The sequence below is a fragment of the Notamacropus eugenii genome, chromosome 5 (genome assembly GCF_028372415.1).
Source record: "Notamacropus eugenii isolate mMacEug1 chromosome 5, mMacEug1.pri_v2, whole genome shotgun sequence".
In the NCBI taxonomy this organism is placed as follows: domain Eukaryota; kingdom Metazoa; phylum Chordata; class Mammalia; order Diprotodontia; family Macropodidae; genus Notamacropus; species Notamacropus eugenii.
This window is the reverse complement of record NC_092876.1, coordinates 171819093-171841418: the sequence shown is the minus strand read 5'-3', so window position 1 is coordinate 171841418 and position 22326 is coordinate 171819093. Positions and strand designations below refer to the sequence as shown.

At 36.5% G+C, this 22326-nt stretch overlaps 1 protein-coding gene across 4 annotated transcripts in view; it reads right to left on the bottom strand.

The window, feature by feature from the left end:
* The window catches only part of CCDC15 (coiled-coil domain containing 15), a 54300-nt gene that overhangs the window by 14098 nt on the left and 17876 nt on the right, over nucleotides 1-22326 (bottom strand). For 2 of the 4 annotated variants that reach the window (XM_072611445.1, XM_072611447.1), the window contains exons 6-10: nucleotides 18122-18229; nucleotides 17697-17786; nucleotides 17305-17382; nucleotides 14973-15065; nucleotides 13404-13507 (exon numbers count right to left, since the gene is read on the bottom strand). In XM_072611445.1, the coding sequence (XP_072467546.1) occupies nucleotides 13404-13507; nucleotides 14973-15065; nucleotides 17305-17382; nucleotides 17697-17786; nucleotides 18122-18229 (473 nt within the window). Of the gene's footprint in view, nucleotides 1-2475; nucleotides 2683-13403; nucleotides 13508-14972; nucleotides 15066-17304; nucleotides 17383-17696; nucleotides 17787-18121; nucleotides 18230-22326 lie in introns of all 4 variants that reach the window. The other 2 variants (XR_011967508.1, XM_072611446.1) reach the window with 2 other exon arrangements.

The following is a 22326-nucleotide window of genomic DNA, read 5'->3' as shown; positions in this document are numbered from 1 at the left end:
TCTTGAAGGACTTGACACTTGTTAAGCCTTTATCTAGGGGTTCTAAGAAGCAATGGTGAGGAAGAAGAAAATTCCCAGCATGGGAGCCAAGCCTGTACAAAGAAAGACACAGAGGCAGGGGGTAGAATGTTACATACAGGAAGCAGCAAGTAGGCTACTCTGTTTATGTAGAAGGCATGAAGAGGTAAGTAATATGTAATCAGTTAGGAAATGAAATGGGAAAGGAAACAAGCATTTGTATTGCACCTACTATGTACCAGGCATTGTGCTAAGTGCTTTACAACTGCTTGAAACTCACAACAACCCTGCCAGGTAGGTGATAGTGCTATCTCCATTTTACAGTTGAGGAAAATGAGGCAAACAGAGGTTAAGTGATTTGCCCAGGGTCACACAACTACTAAGTGTCTGAAGCTAGATTTGAACTCAGGTCTTTCTGATTTTAGACTCAACAGTCTATCCACTGTGCCACCTTGCTGGAAAGACAAGATGGAGCCAGACTATAAAGGATTTTATATGACAAACAGAGCAGTTTTTAATCCTAGTGACAATGGGGAAACACTGGAGCTTCTTGGGCAGTCGCTTGATCACTTTAGGAATACCAATTTGACAGCTATGTATAGGACGGATTGTAGAGGTAAGAGACCAGAGACTAAGTAGGAGGCTACTGCAAAGGTAAGAAATAACGAGGCCTGGACTAATATAATTGTAGTGAATAAAGCAAAGGAAATGGATGTGACAACTGTTGAGAAAGTGGATTAGATAGTGTTTGGCAACTATAATGATATGAGGGTTGAGGGACAGCAAAGAGTTGAGGATGATTCCAAGTTAACTTGGGTTAACTGGAAAAGTGGTGGTGCCCTCCACAGAAACAGAGAAGTTAAGAGGAAAGTAAGTGAAGAGGTAAAGATAATAAGTTCTGATTTGGGTATGTTGAGTTAAAGATGCTTATGGGAACATCCAGGTGGAGCTGTCCAATAGGCAAATGGAGATGAAAGACTGAAGTTCAAGAGATAGCTTATGGGCAGGATATAGAGATCTGAACCCTAGGGAGCTAATGAGACCATCAAGAAAGAATAATGAGAGATTGTAACAATATTTATTAATATAAGAGGTCACATCACTAAAAAAAATTGAATAGAAGGGATCTTATAAGATGTAAGGGATTCAATGAAGTAGAATCTACAAGAGACTGCAAGAAGAAGGCCAATGCCACTAGATTCTAAGTGGAGGAGAGTAAGGTATGAGACTGGAAAGACAAGAAGGGGCAAGGTTATGAAAGCCAAACATAGAATTTTATATTTAATCCTAGAGGTAATGGGAAGTCACTGGGACTTATTAAATGGGGGAAAGTGTGATATGGTCAGACTTGTGCTTCAAGATGATCAATTTGACAGCTAAATGGAGGATGGACTACAGTGGGAAAAGACTTGTGGCAGGGCAAACAACAAACAAATTATTGCAATAGTACAGGCATGAAATGATAAGGGTCTATACCAGTGTGGCGGCAGTGTCAGAGGAGAAAGAGGGATATATGAGGAATGTTACAAAGGGAGAAATGACTCTGAATTTAGGATTTGAAAATAGATTGGATACAAGGAGAGGAAGGAGAGTGAGGAATTGAGGACAACACCTACATTTCAAGCCTGGATGACTAGGAGGGTAGCAGTACCCTCAATGGTAATGGGGAAGTTGGGCACTTTGGAAAGAGCAGTTTTGGTTGAATGATGAGGTCAGAAACCAGACTGAAGAAGAGTTAAAAAGAGAAGGCAAGGAGAGGAAATGGAGGAATCTATTACAGATAGCTTTCTCAAGGAGTTCTGCTATAAAAGAGAGGAGAAAAATAGGACAATAACCAGTGGAGATGGAAGGATCAAGTGTGGGATTCTGAAGATGGGGGAGATATGGGTATGTTTGTTGGCAGTAGGGAAGTAGTCAGTAGAGAGGGAGCAACTGAATTTTAGCGGGAGAGTACAGACAATCTACTGAGGCAATCTACTGGAAAAGAAGAAATGCAATAGGATCATTTGTGCATACAGAGGAGTTGCTATTGTTGCTGTCGTTAATCCTTCATTCTAGAAGAGGACGATGACATCAGGAAGATGATGCCATGACTTGCAAATTAACTGGATTTAAGTGAGGGAGGGCTGTGCAAGGTCGCCAGTTTCACTTTCTCCTCCAGAGTCATCTGGGTCCAGTGGCAGGATATAGATCAGGATGGCTGGAAATGGTCCTTGCGCAAAGCAGACAGCTTTGGCAAGGTTATCTCTTCATGCAAAACAGGAGTGAAGGAGGAGACAGTGTTAGAAGGCATCTGAGTGAAGTAAGACGAAGAACAGGGGAAGAGATATAGGGCAAGGTTCTCAGCTGAGAGGGCTGAAAGAGAGGGAGTCACAAGAGGTTTAAGGGATGAAAAGTTTTGTAAGAGTCACTGTGGTAAGTGAGATAGTCAACTGATTAGGAAAGTGTAAAAAGGACCTCATTGAAGCAGGGAGATCTCTCCTTGGATCACTGTCTCTTGTAGTGGCACAGAGGCTTGCGCAGCTCAAAGAAACTATGAAGTATGCCATTCAGGATTAACCAAGACAGGCAGGTCATAGTGAGAGTTCCTTCAAAATGTGATCCAATGGAGAAGGAAATGGCAAAGCATCTAGTATCTTTGTCAAGAAAATCCCATGGACAGTTCTAAAATGAAAGAAGAGATGACATCAGAAGATTAGCCCCAAAGGTTAGAAGGTGTCTAACAGGCTACTAAGGAAGTATGGAGGACTACTACAAGTAGTTCTAATAAAGTACTAATGAAGCAGCTGGGCCAAAACTGAAAGAAAGCTCAGCTGCAGATGCATCTGGTGATGAAAGTAAAGTCCAGTGCTGTAAAGGTTAATACTGTGAAGGAATCTGGAATGTCAGATTTATGAACCAAGGTAGGCTGGATGTGGTCAAACACAAGATGGAAAGATTAAACATCAACATCTTGGGTGTCAGTGAACTTAAAAGGACAGGAATGGGAGAATTTAATTCAGGAGATCACTACATATACTACTGTGGGCAAGAATCCCTTAGAAGAAATGGAGAAGCCCTCACAGTCAATAAAAAGGTGAGAAAAGCAGTACTGGGGTATGATCTCAAAAATGACAGAATGATATCTTTTCCAATCCAAGGCAAACTACTCAGCGTCACAGTAACACAAGTCTATGCTCCAACCACTGATGCTAAATACGTGAAAGCTTATCAGGTCTATGAAGACCTATGACATCTAAAAATAACATCCCCCAAAAATGTCACATTCACCATAAGAGCTTGGAATGCTAAAATGGAAAATCAAAAGATAATTGGAGTAACAGGCAAGTTTGACCTTAGAATATAAAATGAAGCATGAAAGAGACTAATAGAGTTTTGTCAAGATAACTCACTGGTCACAGCAAAAGCTCGTTTTCAACAATCCAAATAGTTACTCTACACATGGATATCACCAGATGGTCAATACAGAAAGTAAACTCATGATATACTCTGCAGCCAAAGGTGGAAAAGTTCTACAGAGTCAGTTAAAACAAGACCTGGAGCTGTGAGCTGATCCAACCATTCTGGAGAGCAATATGGAACTATGCCCAAAGGGCTACAAAAATATGCATACCCTTTGACCCAGCAATACTGCTTCTAGAACTGTATCCCCAAGAGAGCATAAAAATGGGAAAGGGTCCCACATATACAAAAATATTTAGAGCAGCTCTCTTTGTGGTGGCCAAAACTGGAAATCAAAGGGATGCCCATCAACTGGGGAATGGCTGAATAAAGTATGGTATATGAATGTAATGGAATACTATTGTGCTATAAGAAATGATAAACAGTAAGACTTCAGAGAGGCCCAGAAAGACTTATATGAACTGATGCTGAGTGAAAGGAGCAGAACTAGGAGAACTTTGTACACAGCAACAACCACAGTGTGCAAGGATTTTTTCTGGTGGCTTTATACTTCACTGCAATGCAAGGACTTAAAAAATTCCCAATGGTCTATTAAGGCAAAATGCCTTCCACATCCAGAGAAAGAACTACGGAAATCGATTGCAGAATGAAGCAGATCATTTTCTTTTATATTACGCTTTGTTTTATGATTTCTCCCATTCATTTTAATTCTTCTATGAAACATGACTAAGGTAAAAATGTATTTAACAGGAATGTATATGTAGAACCGATATAAAATTGTATGCTGTCTCAGGGAGGGAGTGAGCAGGGAGGAAGGAAGGAAGGGGAGGGAGAGGGAAAAAAATCTAAGATATATGGAATTGATTTTAGAACACTGAAAACAAATAAAAAAAAACAAAAAACAAACAAAAAAAACCAAACCAAAACCTGGAATTAACTGTGGCTCAGATCATGAGCTTCTTATCTCAAAATTCAGTCAAACTGAACAAAGTAGGGAAAACCATCAGACCATATAGGTATGACCTAAACAATTTCCCTTATGAATATGAAGTGGAGGTGATGAACAGATTTAAGGCATTAGAACTGATAGAGTGCTTGAAGAAATATGGAAAAAACTATAGGAGAGAGAAACAAAAGATGTTCCAAAGAAAAAAGGAACAAGACAGCAAAAATTGCTGTCTGATAAGGCTTTCAAAATAGCCTGAGGAAAGAAGGAAAATGAAAGGAGAAAGGGAGATATAACCAACTGAATTTAGAATTCCAAAGAATAGCAAGGAGAGATTAGGAAGGTTTTCTTAAATGAGTAATGCAAAGAAATCGAAAAAAAAGAACAATGGCATGGGAAAGAAAAGAGATCTCTTCAAGAAAATTAGATATTAAGGGAACATTTTATGCAAAAATAGGCCTGCTACAAGACAAAAATGGCCCTTACCTGAAGCAGAAGAGATTAAGAAGAGGAGGCAAGAATAGAAAAAAGAACTACACAAGAAAGGTTTTAACATCACTGATAACCATGATGGTTACAGAATCAGACATCCTGGAGAGTTAAGTCAAGTGGGTCTAACAATAAGGCTAGTGGAGGTGATGGAATTCCACCTGAGCTATTTAAAATCCTAAAAGATGATGCTGTTAAAGTGCTGTACTCAATATGCCAGCAAATTTGGAAAACTCAACAGAGGCAACAAGACTGGATAAAATCATTTTACATCCCAATCCTAAAGAAGGGCATTGCCAAAGAATGTTCAAATTACTAAACAATTATGTTCATCTTACACAACAGCAAGGTTATTCTTAAGATTCTGCAAGCTAGGCTTCAGTAATATGTGAACTGAGAATCACCAGAAAAGAAGGCTGGTTTTCAAAGAGGCAGAGGAACCAGAGATCAAAATGCCAACATTCCCTGGATTATGGAGAAAACAAGGGCATTCCAGAAAAACATCTATTTCTGCTTCATTGACTACACTAAAGGTTTTGACTTGTTGGATCACAACAAAATGTGGCAAGTCCTCAAAAAAATGGAAATCCCAGATCATCTTACTGGTCCCCTGGGGAAACTGTATGTGAGCCAAGAAGCAACAGTTAGAAGTAAATGCAGAACAACTGATTGGTTTAATGTTGGAAAAGGAGTATGACAAGGCTCTATATTGCTAGCTTATTTATTTAACTTATGTGCAGAGTACATCATATGAAACATCAAGCTGGATGAATTGAAAGCCAGAATTAAGGTTGTTGGGAGAAATATTAACAATCTCAAATTTGCAGATGATACCACTCTGATGGCAGAAAGTGAAGAGGAATTAAGAATCCTCTTGACGAGAGTGAAAGAGGAGAATGAATGTAAAAGCTGGCTTGAAGCTTAACATCAAAAAACCTAAGACCTTGGCAATTGGTCCCATCACTTCTTGGCAAACAGAGGGAGAAGAAATGGAAGCAGTGTCAGACTTTATATTGTTGGGCTCAAAAATCACTGTAGATGGCAATTACAACTATGAAATGAAAAGAGGCTTGTTCCTTGGGAGGAAAGCTATGGTAAATCTGGACAGCATATTAAAAAGCAGAGACATCAACTTGCCAACAAAGATCTGTATAGTCAAAGCTAGAGTTTTTTCCAGTAGCAATGTATGTCTGTCAGAATTGGACTATAAGGAAAACTCAGAGTTGCAGAATCAGAAACAAGATCATCTTGGAGGTCTGAAAATAAGAATTAATAGAATCTTGATTGGGGGTTTATTGAATAGAAGAATGGCAGTCAGACCTGTGCTTAAGGAAATTCATTTTGTCAGCTATGTTAAGGATCAGAGTGGGAAGAGATGACAATAATGTAAATAAAAACATGGCAGAAAGACAATTAAATTTGAAATAAATGCAACAATCAATACTGAAATGAGAGAACTATGGATGCTGACTGTGGCAGAGAGAATTACTGTACTGGTTATTTTTGCTTAACTGTTTTAATTTGTTTTAAAGAAAGTTGAGGGGGGAAGAAGAGACTGAATAAGGGTATAAAGGGAAATTAAAATACTGTAAAAATACATTAATAAAAATATTTTTTTAAAAAAAACATTAAAGGTGAGTTATCCAAAGGATAACGTTAGGGTGAGCAGCCTGTAACGAATTATCAACGAAGAATTCTCTTAAGTGGTGTAAAAGTAGTCATCAAAGAGATGACAGAAAGGGAGTTGGAGGAGTCATACAGCAAAAATGAGGGTTAAATGACGTATACTTTACCAATGTCAATGCAATGTTATGAGACTGGGAGGATCCCCTATGAAGGAATTATGGAACATAGGGCAAGGGCACGGGAAGAGAATAAGCATTTATACAGAAACAACTGTATGCCAGGTACCGTGCTCAGTGCTTTTACAATTATTATCTCATTTGATTCTCACAACAACTGTGAGAGATAGGTGCTTTTTAATTATCCTATTTTGCAGTTAAGGAAACTGAGGCAAAAAGAGGTTAAGTGACAAGCCCAGGATCATAAAGCTAGTAAGTGTTTGAGGCAGATTTGAATTCAAGTCTTCCTGACTCCAGGCCCAGTGCTCTATCCATTGCACCACTGGCTGCCTCTAACAGACAAGAGCTGTACAATATGGGCAGATAAAGACTGGTTATGATCATTGTTAAAAGTAATAATTACACTGATATGATCAGAGATTCATTAGTAGCTAAGTATGTTCTTAATCTTGGTTAAAAGTTTTTGCTGCTAAGGGTCTAAATCAGTGATTCACAAACCTCATTTTGAAATATACAAAGTTATTTTCAATTATCTCAAGGACTATAGTTAAGTTCAAATAAAATTAAGTCTAATCCATTTTCATTTGAAAAAAATATATATATATACACTATACAATATTTCTGGCAATGAGAACATATCACAAAATCAAAACATTAGAGTACCAACCTCCAAAATATTAGTATTAATAATTTTTCTATAAATAATAAGTCTTTTCTCATTCTTCACAGAGTTTCAGTCAAAAGCTACGTCAGGGGTCATTTAGCATAACCTACACCTGAACAGAAATTTCCCTTACAACATTTCCACTTGAAGATCTGCAGTGAAGAGCCTGACACTTTCAAAAGTACAACATTCCACTTTTGGACAGTCTTAATTATTATGAAGTTATTCCTTATATCTAGTCTAAATTTGCCTCTCTGCAAGTTCAACCTACTGTTCTGCCTCTAAGGTCAAAGAGAACAAATCTAAATTCTTTTCTATCTGAAAACTCTTCAAATTCTTAAGATAATAGTTTTAGAGTTAAAAGGGGACTGTAACAGTCATTTTACAACCCTTCTCATTTTATGAAAGAGCAAACTGAGTTCTAGATAAAAATAACTTGTCCAAGGCCACACACATAATAAATGGGAGAACCAGAATTTGAAACCAGGCCAACTGTCTTTAAATTGAACGCTTTCTACTTTAATAAGACTATATCAGCTTATAAAATAGATTATGCTCTTGGATCTATTGCATATATACTGAAAATATAACAAAATAAAAGAGTCAGTCTAGGGCAAATACACTTTTAATCTACTAAAATATACTCTGAATTCATAATAGGAATTGCTTTAAGGCAGATGGCTATACTTAAAAATATCTGATTTTTTTTTATAATGCTGAATATGATTATAGGTAGTAAATATAATGCTCCCTCTCCCCCAAATCATTCTGAAATCAAAGTCAAGAGTTGTCAGAAACAGGTTACAATTAAAATGCCTCTAAAAATGTCTTAAAATCTGGTACGCAGTCTATTTATTTGCATACAACAAATAGGTTCCATTTCATTTAAATTTTCCATCTTTAAAATGAAGTGCTACTGTTGGCAAATTCTAAATCCCCAATGTATTCTCATAATGATTTCAGCACCAAATCATAAGCTCTTGTCATTGCCCTTGGTCTTCTTCCATATGTCTATGCCAAAGAGTTGGCAAATTTAGTAAATACATACTGCAAAGTTGAAACCCGAAAATCCTTCCTTTTGGCTTTAATTCCTGTTGCCCTTTAACTCCAAGGATTTCTTCCTGTTATACAGCTACAAAGATTAGCATTGTTTCTATTTCTTTTCTAAATATATTAACAAATTAGCTTCCTTTTAACACTAGAATAGGAGCTCTCTCAGATGTTATGATAGAAAAGGTTTCTGAAACTTAAAAAAAGGGGGGACAATTTCACTTCTGTCTTTACGAAGATTATGTAGGATCATAAGCTTGAGAGCTATAAAATTGGGTTGTTCTATAGGTTAAAGCTAAGGTCAGAACTATGTCTGAACAAAAACGTTACATGATTTAGAGCTGTAGAGATTTTAGAGAACATCTGTAGTCTGTGGAAAAATTGAGATACACTGTTGGTAGAACTGTGAACTGATCTAACCATGTTGGAGAGCAATCTGGAATTATGCCCAAAGAGTTATAAAACTGTGTATACTCTTTGACCCAGCAATACCATTGTGGTGGCAAAGAACTAGGAATTGAGGGGATGCCCATCAATTAGAGAATGGCTAAACAATACAATATATGATTGTGAGAGAATACTATGGCACCATAAAAAATGATGAGCAGGCTGATTTTAGAAAAATATGGAAAGACTTGGATGAAATATTGAAGAGTGAAATGAACAGAACCAAGAGAACACTGTATACAGTAACAGCAATACTGTTCAAAGAATAACTGTGACTAAGTTATTCTGAGTATCATAAATATTCAAATCAACTATGAAGGATCTATGAAAAAAGATGCTATCCATCTCCAAAAAAAGAACTGATAAACAGAAGTATGTACAGTATGGTTTTTACACACTCACACATATATATATATATATGTGCGCGCGCATGCGCGCATGTATGTATGTGTTTATATGTGTGAGAGAGACAGAGAGAGAAATGGTGGCAATCTCTAATGTGGGGTAGGGAGGGAGGGAGATAGTTCAGAATTTATAACAAAAAAAATTTTTTTAAGAGAATATCTATAGTTCAAGAAGCCCCAATTCCATTTTATAAATGAGAAGGCTAACATCCAGAAGTTAAGTGAGCTGCCTAAGGTCACAAAGGTAGTGAGTAACAAAACTAAGAGCTGAACTTAATGATAAATCCATGAGCTCTTACCATGCTGCCCCTAATATTGTTGGTATTTTAAAATTCATTCTCTGTACATCTGTCCCTTGCCCCCAACCTAAGAAGTGTAACAGCATTCTTCCTGAGAAATGGTCCCTTTCTTAGATGTCCCTGAAAACTATACAACAATGTCAAGGGAAGCAACAACTTCGGGTCCAGTATACTCTGAAGTTTTAAAATAAGATGAAAAACAACTTAAAAAGTGTTATGCTTCCTAAAACTAAGGTGGATTTAAAGAGATGATTTAGCTATATACGTATACATACATACATACATTTATATACAGACACAGATAGATGACAGCTGTATTGGTACAGATATATATGACCTAAATCCAGTGGATTTGGCAGTCCTGGCTGGCCTTATCTCAAATTAATTGCATACTCATTTGGGATTCCTTACTGGCTTGGGATAAAGTGGGTGCAATGTTTTCAAAATACAAATTAGAAGACATGCCAAAATTTCCAAAGAAATATGAAGAATACATTCCAGACCCTTTAATTTTTGAGGAACCTGCTAAGGCTCTATGTTACAACAACAGGAGTCTTAGCAGAGTTCAGGTTGAAAGTAGAGGAGCCCTCCCCACCACCTTTCCCAAATTATTAGGACCTTATAATAGTACTTGGGGTTCCAACTTTAGTACCAAAGGGTCTAGATTAGATATAATCACTTTAGGATGCTGCCAAAGTTGGTGTATCATCAAGTCATTACATTAGATATTATCTGCACCTAGAACCCAAAAAAGGACTGTGGCAGAGAAAGGCGAAAAATTATTTTTAAAAATATCTTCATTTAGCTGTTTATAAAAGGAAGTTTTCTAATGTCACCTCTAAGATAGTAAGAAGAATTTCTAATTTACTTGCAAATAGGAAAGACTACTAAAAAGAGAAAAACATCACTGAGGGACCAGTAACAAAACAAAAGCTTTAAACAGAAACACTCTCAAAGAATCTGAAAACTGTTTGTCCATTTCAGGTCAGCAGAAAATTCTTTCTGGAGAAGAATTATCCACCGACTATGTCATCAGTAGATTTCGATTAGACATAAAACACCCAACAAGGCTGTCTCCATTTTCTTCTCTGAAAAAATGTTTATACTCTGGACTATAGAAGTGAAAGGCTCTTTGATGCTGACCATATCACAGCAATGGGAAGAAAGTCAGGCTTCACTAAGAAAGATCTGGAACAGGAAAAGGGAAGCATTTCCTGGAAATCAAGGTGATTAGTCCCAGATTACCAAAGGATAATGTAGATTTACTATCCCTAAAGATCATTAGGAAGAAGAAAGGCCTCTTAGACTGTGCTTAATTAAGTATAGTCCTTCCTGAAGGACAAACGAGACAACATTTTGAAGACATTTCTAGTTCAAGGAAAACATCATGAGAATGTTTTTATATCATAGCAAATCTAGACAAGTGGCTCATTGGGCACAACAGTAAAATTATCCTTAAGACAGAAAGACTTAAGACTTAAATATCTAAAGCGACTGGTTAAATACATTAAACAAAATTCTTTCTAGTGGGACCCCCAATTAAAAATTTCAGGGGTCCTCTTATCTTTTGTTCACTGTGAAATAAATATTCAGCAAAAAAGGACATTCCTCTAACCCCCAAACCTCCTTTTCATAAGGCACTACATAATGCAAGACTGCTCAGGCAGCGTTTACAACTAACATTCTTTCTCAACTCTTCATACACAAAAAAAATGCGAAAAGGTCAGGGAAATGGTTATAAGTATAAATAAGGAGAAAAGCTCTTCCTACTCATTAATTCTTCATTATCCTAGTGCTTCTGGCATCCAATCTTAAAACCTAACTGTGGAGAATGGAGGGAGTATGTAGTACAACATCTTTAATTTTTTGATCTATCCAAAATCCAATTAATTTATCCACAACTCATGTGAAAAAGGGAAAAATTTTTTTTTAATGGAAGACAGTTTGTCATAGTGGACAGAGTAATGGACTTGGAATCAAGAAGGTCTAATTTCAAATTCTGCCTATGACATTTACTAGCCAAGTGACCAAAGGCACATTAAATGATACAATGTATGTAATGTGCTTTGCACTTAGCTTTAAAGAGCTACAAAAATGCCCAATGTTATTTTTCATTCAGAACAGGATTACACAACAGATTTGTTATACATTAAGGGTGTTGTACAACATCATATCTTTGAGCTAGACAACAAAATAAAATACACGTAGTAAGTTCTTTGAAGACAGGAAGGGATCCACCTTATTGAGTTTTACATCTCTCACAAGGTATTTTATACCTTGTACTAGACTGGTATTCAATACGTATTTGTTGATTCAGAGATAGTAATGCATTAATAAAACTATGCAAATCCAACGTGATAGTTTCCCCATTCTCAACTATGCTTTACGTTTATTTTTTCTTAATTATAGCCTAAGCATGGGCTTGTATCCATACATAATTACTGAACAATGGGCAGTGGCTCTTCTTACTTTAGGAAGTTTTTCTACCCCTCTAAATTATTTAATACACCAGAGTATCTTATTTTAAAAGGCTTCTCAAAAGGAAGAATCCTTCTGTTAAATTTTTTTAAATCATCTATTAAGTCTTATTTGTTTTATAATTTAATAAAAACATGCCTATATCAATACCTTCCTGGCCAATGCCTCCTACTCCTATTAATGAAGCTGGAGAAGACAAGGAATATTTATTCAGATTAAAGAAATTGCTAGTTTACAATGAGTCAGTGAAAGATTAAAAAATCACAGAAGCTAAGAGTCATCTAATTCAACACATATCTAACCAAAAAAAGAACCCTTCTACAACATCAAATCTCTGAAGACTATTTCCTCAGAGAGTTCACTGACTCTTTGGACAACTCTAATTGTTTTTCCTTACATGAAATCCAGATGTCCTCTGCAACTTCTGCCAACCAGAGAGCCTAGTTTTGCTCTCTAGGAAGATAGAAAACAAATCTTAACACTTTCAAATACTTGAAGACCGCTAGTATGTCCTTTCCCTACTCCCAAGCCTTCTCTTTTCCAATCTAATCACCACCAATTTTTTTCAAATAAAATCATATGACATTCTCTTATGCCCTTAACTTCTCCATCCCCCTTCTATGTTGCTCACCATCTTTGGCACATGTTTCAGTTTACCTATGTCACTAGATATAAATAAAATAATATAGGCAAAATATCTTTCAAACTTTAAGGCCCTGAATGGGAGTTATCATTATTACAGTCTTCCTCAAATGTATCTCTCAAAACTGAAGACAGTACTATAGATATGATATGACCCGAGCAGAATTTTGGACAATAGGCCCCTCTGAATGTAATCTAAGATAGCATTAATTGTGTTGACTCATATTGAGCTTACAGGGCAAAAAAATCCACACATCTATTTATTCAGAACAGGCATCTCAGCAATGACTTTCCCAAACTGTACCCATAAAACTAACTTTTAAAGAAAGTGTAAACTTTTGTCTTTATTGAATTCATGTTGTTAATTTATGACCATTGCTCTAACTTGTGGAGTATCTTTTGGATCCTGTTTTCCAATACATTAGCATATTCTCAGCTTCATGGTATCTGTAAATTTACCTTCCACAATTTTATCCAAGTCACTGATAAAAATAATCAAAAGCAGAAGGCTGAGAATGAATCCCTGAGCACTCTACTATGAACTTCTCTTCAAAGTTGACAGTGACTCACTAATATGTCTCCATTGGTCCAATTACATAACAAATTATGAATCCACATAATCATACTAATATCTAGCCTACATCTATCTTGTTCACAAGGATAGTACAAGAGACTGCTGAATACTATGTTGACATAAATCAAAATCCAGTATCCCTGCTTTCCTAGAGAAGATGAAATGGCCATTTTAGGTTCCCAGCTTACCTTTCAATTTTCTTTCTAAGTTCTCTTTGTTTCTCTAGTTCCTTTACTTGATCCCTCTCGATATCCATGAAGAGTCGTCTGTATCTTAAGTACTGCTTTTGCCGCTAAAAGAAAAGCATTATAAATTTGCTAATAGCCAGCTCTCACAGGACTTTCAATGACAATATATCTACTTCACATATGAAGAAAATGGCAAAGGGCTTTGAAAAGATACTAATTTCTCTCCACCTCAGATATCCATTAGTGTACTTCTGGGATACCCCATGTAACATATGTGACTATTTAAAGATATTTTGAGAACAAAGACAAAGCACTATTTAGTTTGTCCTCCTAAATAAGGTTAGGTCTACTTTTTGCTCTTCAGTAAAAATATGAAAGCTGCAGAGAGAAAGGTATGCAACACTAAAGTAGGTGACACAATAAGAATCAATTTAAATTCTCATTGTGAGAATTCTATTAGATAAGGATCATCTCACGGCTGAGGCACAAGTTGGGAGAGTATTTGTCCAAAGGGTTAAGTAACATGAAGTCAAATGCTATTATGGCTGACTTATCTAAACACTGTATTTTATGATACAGCCTTTGTGAGAGCAGCTTAAGTGGTGCAACTGATAGAACATTGGGTCTGGAGTTCAAATTTGACCCCCAACACTTACTAGCTGCATGACCCTGGGCAAGTTTCTTAACCTCTGTCTGCCTGTTTTCCTATCTGTAAAACAGAGATAAGAATAGCACCTGCCTCTCAGTATTGTTGTAAGGATAAATGAGCTGATATTTGTAAAGTGCTTGGCATAGTGCCTAGCCCATAAAAGGTGCCATATAAATGTTAGCTATTACTATTATTGTTGTTATTATTATTGTGAGGCAAAGGATTTGTGTGTCATATTAGCACAATGTCCAGTCCTTGAGTAAAATAACATTAATTTAAACTAAATTTAGGTCCTAATGATGGATGATAAAATGAATAAGGAAAAGCTAAAGTGATCAAAAACATGTATTTGTTACTGAAGCAAATCAAAATTATAAGAATCATTAAGCATAACCTAGGATTATTCTAAGATTCGAGATTTTGCTGCAAATATACTTGATGGTAACTAAATTGCTGAAATTTTGAGATAATTTGAAAATAATGAAGAGTAATTTATTACTGTTGTGATTACTCAACTCACTTTTTGGTCATTACAGTAACTGCTTCAAAGCTTTTGGATTTTGCAATTCCAGTTCTTGGCTGCTTCTTGTTATTGTTTGGTTGTTTCTATCATGTTCAATTCTTCATGACCCCATTTGGAGTTTTCCTGGCAAAGATACTGGAGTAGTTTGCCATTTCTTTCTCCGACTCATTTTACAGATGAGGAAACTGAGGCAAACAAGGTTAAGTGATTTGCCTAAGGGTCACACAGCTAATAAGTATCTGAGGCTATATTTGAACTCAGGAAGATGAGTCATTTGACTATGGGCCTGACACTCTTTCCACTCCACCACCTAGCTTCTTGGTCGTATACTCTTTCAGGTACTTCAGGAATGCACAAGTTCAACAGCAGTACATTTAAGTAAGCACATTTCACATACCTCTTTCTTGTCTTCCTCTTGGTCTATTCCATATTCAAATGATGGCAAATGTTGTAATTCACTTCTTAATCCTGATTGAGGACCACCATAAACCTGCGAAACACTCCAACTGCATTTAATCTACAAACTATGAAAATTTAGCCAGAGTACTTTTTTTGGATACTTTCTTATTCTTTTATTTTTCAACACTGAGCTAAGTTTCATAAAGAATCCAAACTCAAAACAAACTACACGTAAAAGAATAAAATATAAAAGAATGAAAGAGGCCAGTTTCAGAGGAAATCAGTCAACCAAGACCACAGAGTAGAGAACAATGGATAATTTGGTGAGAGAGATGAACAACATCTTGAAGGTAACACTAATCTTGGTGTTTTGTACATGCCTTGAGTTTGTTCAGGGCTGAATCCAAGCCTTGCAAATAAAGGTCTGACTTCTAAAATCTCAGGTTCTAATATCTATAATTCAGATTCACTTCCCTTCATGGGAATGTAATGGAAGCAGGAGTCTAAAATATGTCCTTAGTGACATAGCAAAGAGGGACATGTAACTTATGTCTTCCATTAGAATAAAATTCAATTACAACAAACCTATTATGCAGATTTTAATAGGATGGTTCAAATTATACCCCTTAGAGAAAAACAAAAAGTCCAATATGATATAAGGGTGGGGCTAGTCCTGTCATCTAATACTAGCACTACAAAAGCTCTGACCTGATTTCATAAAAACAACCTCTCAGATTGAGAATTCATTTGCTGATTACTTCTTCGTGATTTCTAGAAATTCCCCTTAATAAAATAAAAAAGATGACTTTACCCTCACCTAAATCACAACAGAAGGATGATAATTCTGATAAGAGTTTTTACATCATGAGATGAGAGGAATACTAACCTAAGAACACCTGGGTACAGTGCCTTGCACATATCAGCTGGTCAATACACTCTACATTTATTGTGACTAAATGAAATACAGGAATGAATAAAGGGGACAAACTGCTAGCATAGTAAAGAAAATATGAGTTGGAGGGAAAAGCTATAGTATATATACTGAAAAGCACACAGGTTAATTCTCAACAGATGAGATAATTCCTCCCATCATACTCTCTTCTTCTTAAAAAGGGTATAACCTATCAATCTCCCCTCTTTACCACTTCAAGGGTCTTTGCTCACTGTTTCCTCTTTAATTGTGTAAATGGGCATTATTTGACACTAACATCTCCTATTCCCTCCTGCTTAGGAGAAAAAGGGAGCAAATTATGTACCAGCACACAGCACCAACACCTATACCAGGGGGTCAGGGATCAAGACATTTTTGTATGGCTCTAGACACTTGTCCTATGCTCTTATGAAGGGGTTTCTAGAGGCTCCACATTAAGTCTCCTTTTATAAACTCTGATGGGAAAATGGCTAACTCCCAGACAGGGGAAAAGCGAACAAAACAAAAAAACAACCCAGCTGCCTTAAAACATAATTCAATCACTTTTCTGGGCTTAGGCATTGTGCCACATTGCAGATGGTGGCACTTATGAACTACTCCAGTAGTGTGTGTCACCATATGTCCAATAACTTGGCATCTAAACAAGGATGAAATCATCCAAAGGGAATATACTGAAATAAGTCAGGAAAAGAGGATATCCCTAACCAACAGGGCTGATGGAAACTCTACTTTCATCTCTTGTGCTGGGAGTTATGAAATTTGTGTTTGAAGAATACCAGCTTACTTGATTCCTAGTGCCAAAAGAAACTATTTACATTGCAGAGTTCAATGACCTGGAGAGAGGATTCCTAGCTCTAAGGTTACAAGTTCAAGTACTTCTTAGCAGCAGTTAAAATTGAAGAAAAAAGTGAAAATCCAAACTATGTCCCCAACTTGTCAGTCTCTTACTTGCTGTAACTCATAACATGGATCTAATCTTAGCAAACCCCAATCCAAGTTACTTCTATCTGCTTTCTCTGTTCTGCCTGATCTCTGCTGAAGAACTGGGCATAAAGACTGGGTGAAAGTTCCTAGTGGCCCTTAAGAGGCAACTTTTCTCTCCTTCTCTCACTTGCTATGGTGACAGTTGAAGGAAATACTGGTAGCCAATAAAATGTTTTCTATAAAGACACAAACCCCACATATAAATGGTCCACATAGGGATTTTTTTGAGGAAAAATACTCTTGGATTCAGTGAGAAGTATGGGGTAATTTTAATAGTCTAAGGAATTGACACATAATGGAATAAAATAGCCCCCTATTCTCTTAGCTCCATGCCCAGGTAGTACTAACTCTATACTGCCAAACCAGTTACAGTAACAGTGCTAGTAAAACCTAGTCCTAATTCTGAGGAGATTACTCTCTGTGGCTCCCTCTCCTCTTCAGTCTGTTCTGCAGGCTCCCTGGTGATACCAGTTTTCATATCAGATGATGTTTTCTAAAAATAAAAAGTACAAAACATACATTTTTGCTTACAAGTGGAGGAAATATACTAGTGATACTCCTTTACACTTTGGTGACAATCTTAGAGTAATTTACATTTTACCACATAACATAGGACACACAATCCTTAGCCCAATTCCATAAACCCTAAGGTTCTTGTCCACAAACCAGTTATGATATATAGTCCTAACAAGTCCCAACCCAAACCCTAACTAGTTATTACTTTTTGCTGCTTTCTGTCATCAACATAAAGCACCACTTGCCCTCTGTAAGATTCCATAGGGAATGAATGTTTTTGTCCTTCCATACCTCTTTCTTATCTTCCTGGTCTATTCCATATTCAAATGATGGTAAATGTTGTAACTCACTTCTTAATCCTGATTGAGGACCACCATGAACCTGCAAAACAATCCAACTGCATTTAAACTACAAACTATGAAAATTTAGCCAGAGTACTCTTTTTTGATACTCTGTTAATTCTTTTATTTTTCAACACTGAGCTAAGTTTTATGAAGAACCTAAACTCTAGGAAGAGGTAATATGATAGTGATAATATATCTGGATTTCATTAAAAGCTACTGGGTAATTTTAATAGAGTAATGTAGGTAAAATGAAGGACTTTAATATAGATATTTTAAGTTACATTAAGGTTCTAACGCTACATCCCCAAACCAGCATGGTCTTAGTGAGTTCCATCTCAAATTCCAAGTAGTTATTTCCTATGGTTCACTTACCTCTTTAGTCTCGTGGTCCTGTATCTTGCCTGGAAGACAGTTAGGAGAGGCCTTTTCTGTACCCTTCTCATCTGCACAAATTGATGATAGCTGCCCAAAATATATTTTCTGAAAAAGAACAAACAAAACATCAATAGTCTGGGAAAGGGCAACACACTAGAAATAGTACTCTAGGTTTCATCAAAAGCCTTGGGATCAATCTTAGTAGGCTGAGTTCATCTGGCACATCAAGAAATAATAAAGATGTACTAACCAACTTCTCAGAACTTAACTGCCAAAGCAACTGCAGCATTATAGCCCTAGCAAGTACCAGACTTAATCCAGCGGAGTTTACTTTCTGTTGCTCCCTCTCCTCTTCCTTCTGCTCTGCCTGGGCTGGAAGGAGCATATCTGCCTGATCTTTCAGATCTCACCTTTTTCAAATAGAGGTAATATGTGAGTGGTCATACTGGCGGCTTTAGGAGAGTTCAGTGAGGCTCTCACTAACTTTAGAAGGTCAAATCTGATACATTATGGAATAAAATAGGACAGGTGATAATATGCCAACAAATAACACACCTCCTAAGTCTGACTGCAAAAGACATCAGCTATACTGACTGAACCTTGCCCCTGTGTTCTAAGATGGAAACAATTCCAGAAGGTTCAGTTTTATAATTTGGCAAGAAGCAAGGATTTTTTTTTTTGTTTTTAAGTTCAGAGTTGAAATAACACAGCCAGGGTGATTCTGATATGATTAAAGGCAAATCCAACAAGGAAATAGTTTAGAGCAACTGGAGTTATAGATCCTTCTCCTTTCCTAAGTGGCAGGTACCCACATCAGGTAATTAAGGGGGTAGAAAGCAGTCTAGGCTTGAGGGGAGGGGTAATACACTTGATTTCACTTACAAAAGAAAGTCTTAGTCCCATTTTCATTCACTGCTCACAAGACATGAATTTATTTTCCTAATGCTTTACCCAGGAAACACACAAATAGTCTTGAGGAGGAAGCACAAACTCTGATTTCAAAATAAAAATAATACTTTAAACCGAGTGGCGCCTTTGACATAGTAAGACTGGTTTATACAATGCTGTTATATCTGTTTTAATCCTCTCTCCTTGTGAATAATGATTTCAAGTCAAGTTTGTGGACAACACTCTTTCTGGAAAAACATCAGTCAAATCACTGGAGCGTACTACACACAATACCCCATGTCATACTAGGATCTAATAATCCTGATTCAATCACCTCCCTCTCTACCAGCAACCTGGAGCCGACCTAACACTCTAAAGCACAGTACTGTTAAATATTCTGTGTTTGTAAAGGCCTTAGAAAGCACGTCACTGGGGAGTGCTTACGCAGAAAAGCAGTTGTCTCACCAGATTCCTGAGAAGGCAAAAACTGAGTTCTACAATTAACTTACAATTGACCACATAAAGGAAATAATCATAATCAAAATAACAACAATAACAACAGCAGCAGCAACAACTGGTCTTTATATCCTGCTTTAAGACTTATAAAATATTTACATACATTATCCCATTTTGAGTTTTACAATGGCACTAACCTCTAGGGATCAGGAAGGGATTGAGAGGATGGTGGTAATTAAGTATTATGGGTGGAGAGGTTAGGGGAAATTTAATGTTGTTTTGGACTATTTTTGATTCCTCTGGGGAACCTCCAGTATGAAATTTCCAAGAGGAAGTTAGAGATGCATGACTAGAGCTCAGCAGAGACTAGGGATAGAAATATAGATCTGGGAACCATGTACATATAAATGATAATTGAACCCATGGGAGCTAACTTTGATTGTTCCAATTCCTTGGTATGACATTCAAGGGTCATTCTCTCTTCCTCCCTCCCTCCACTGCCCTATGCAGCCCTATCTTTCCCAAATTTTTCATATTACAGAATTGCAGAGCTGAAAGGGATTTCAGAGGTCACCTGGTCCAACTCACACTTAAATAACATTTCCCCTCTACAACAAATCTGACAACAGATCACAGAACTTTTACCTGGAAACCTCTAGTGAAAAGGGAATTCATTACTCTCGTTTTCAATAAAACGAAACTACTCATCATGCCCCCTAAATAGCTAATGCTTTCCTGCTGACCTGGTTTTATTCATGTAGTTCCAACTCCCAACAGATCAGTAAATATTTCATTAATCACCTACTGTATGCCAGGCACTGTGCTAAGTGCTGAGGATACAAAAAAGACAAAAGATAGTCCCTGCCACCAAGGAGTTTACAATATAGTAGGGGGAAATAACAGGCAAACAAATATATACAAAACAAGCTACATACAGGTTAAACAGGAAATAATTAACAGAGGAAAGGTATAAGAATTAAGAGGGGTTGGGGAAGGCTTTCTGTAGAAGGTGGGAGTTTAGTTGGGACTTAAGGCAAGCCAAGGAGGTCAGTAGTCAGAGCAGGGGAGGGAGAGTAATCCAGGCATGGGGCACAGCCAGGGAAAATGCCCATAGTAAGTTCTAGTAAATCCTTAAATCCCAATGTAATTCTCTCTTTCTCTATGAGGCCTAGGTTCAAATACTGTCTCTGGTGCTTACTACCTAAGTGACATGTTCATAGTTAAATATTCCTGATTCCAGATCTAGAATCCTATTCATTATCATATGCTGTCTCTAAATGGGGCCAAAAGTTGTTCTGAAGTCACTTTTAGTGACTCTACAGAAGATAAGCTTATATCTCAATCCCCATTTGATTATAAAAAGCAGCCATTTTATTCACTTATTATCCATATTATCTGCCAAACATAAAATACATAAGAATAATAGCAGGATAATGACTTGGATCATTTTCATCTGAACCCCACAAAAAAAAAAAAAAAAGATGAGATTAACAGTATAACAACTACTCACATTTGCATAGAGCTTTAAAAGTTTGCAAAAACACATATCAAAATTCTCATTTGATCCATGGTAATCTTATGAGGTAGGTGTTATAATTATCCTTATTTTACAGGATATTAAGAAAAAAAGTTATATGACTTGCTCAAGGTCACAAGCTGTAAGGGCCTGAGAAAGGATCTGAACTTAGATTTTCCTGATTCCAGGTCTAGCATTCAATCACAAAACCTCATAAAGAGGTCAAGTGCCCTTATTCAATCATTTATTAATTGAAACTATATCACTGAATAGCTACAGTGGTAATATGCATTTAGCACAGAGCAAAGAAAAACTAAGTAAATCTTTTGAGAAACAAAAAAAAAGGAGAAAGTACATTTTTCTGGACTTATGTATAAGAAATAAGATGTTCCCAGTACCAGGCACATAGTAGACACTATATAAATATTTATTCCCTTCTCTTTCTTCCCTTAATACCCCACTCCAATCACTTAATGCTTCATAAAAATTCTATTCTGAAGCCTCATCACAAAATATGGAGGTGACTTAGGCTATGTCAATGAAGGTTATATCAAGTTTGTGGTCTAAGAGCCAGCCTATTTAAATCTGGCTTAATTAATAAACTACCTATTTAGTAGTTTGGCTACTAAGTTATTCTTTGGCCATAGCAACCCATGAAAACATGAAAATCCAAAGCATCCTTCCTGATATGCCCCTTTCTCCTTCTGTAATGAGAGTGTCAGTGGTGGAAAAGGGATTAGAAGATGTTATGAATCAAATCATTTTTAGACCTTATAAGCATGAAATGCAACTGTTAATACTCTTACATGTAAGATCTTTATCCAAAGAAAAATGAGTTGCTATATTATAAGAGGAACTGAACAATTTCAGTACTGACATCCACAACACACAAAGCAAGAAGACAGAAGGAAATTGCAGATAAACAGAAGGACATGTTGAATAGAGTAAATGAGAGAGTTGGTTCAATACGCTAAAAGGCAACAATCAATGTCATTACTCAAGACACTTGATCATCTTGCCTTGAAATGCTTTTGATGAATATAAGCAAAAAGATCCCTATGGAGATAATCCCAATTTATATAAAAATATTTAGTTCAGAGGAAAAGAAAAGTAAAGAAATTCTATGAAGCACTTGACAAGAGCTTCCAAACCAAATACATGTTCAGTAATATTTGGAGATTTTAATGTAAAAAAATTGAACAAGAAGGGATGGTAAAAAAAAAAAAGTTAGAAAATATGCTTTGAGATTAAGAAATTAAATGAGACAAAAGTTTGTAATAATAGTTCTTACACAGCACTTTAAGACTTATAGAGCATACTACGTATATTAGTAAAACTGATT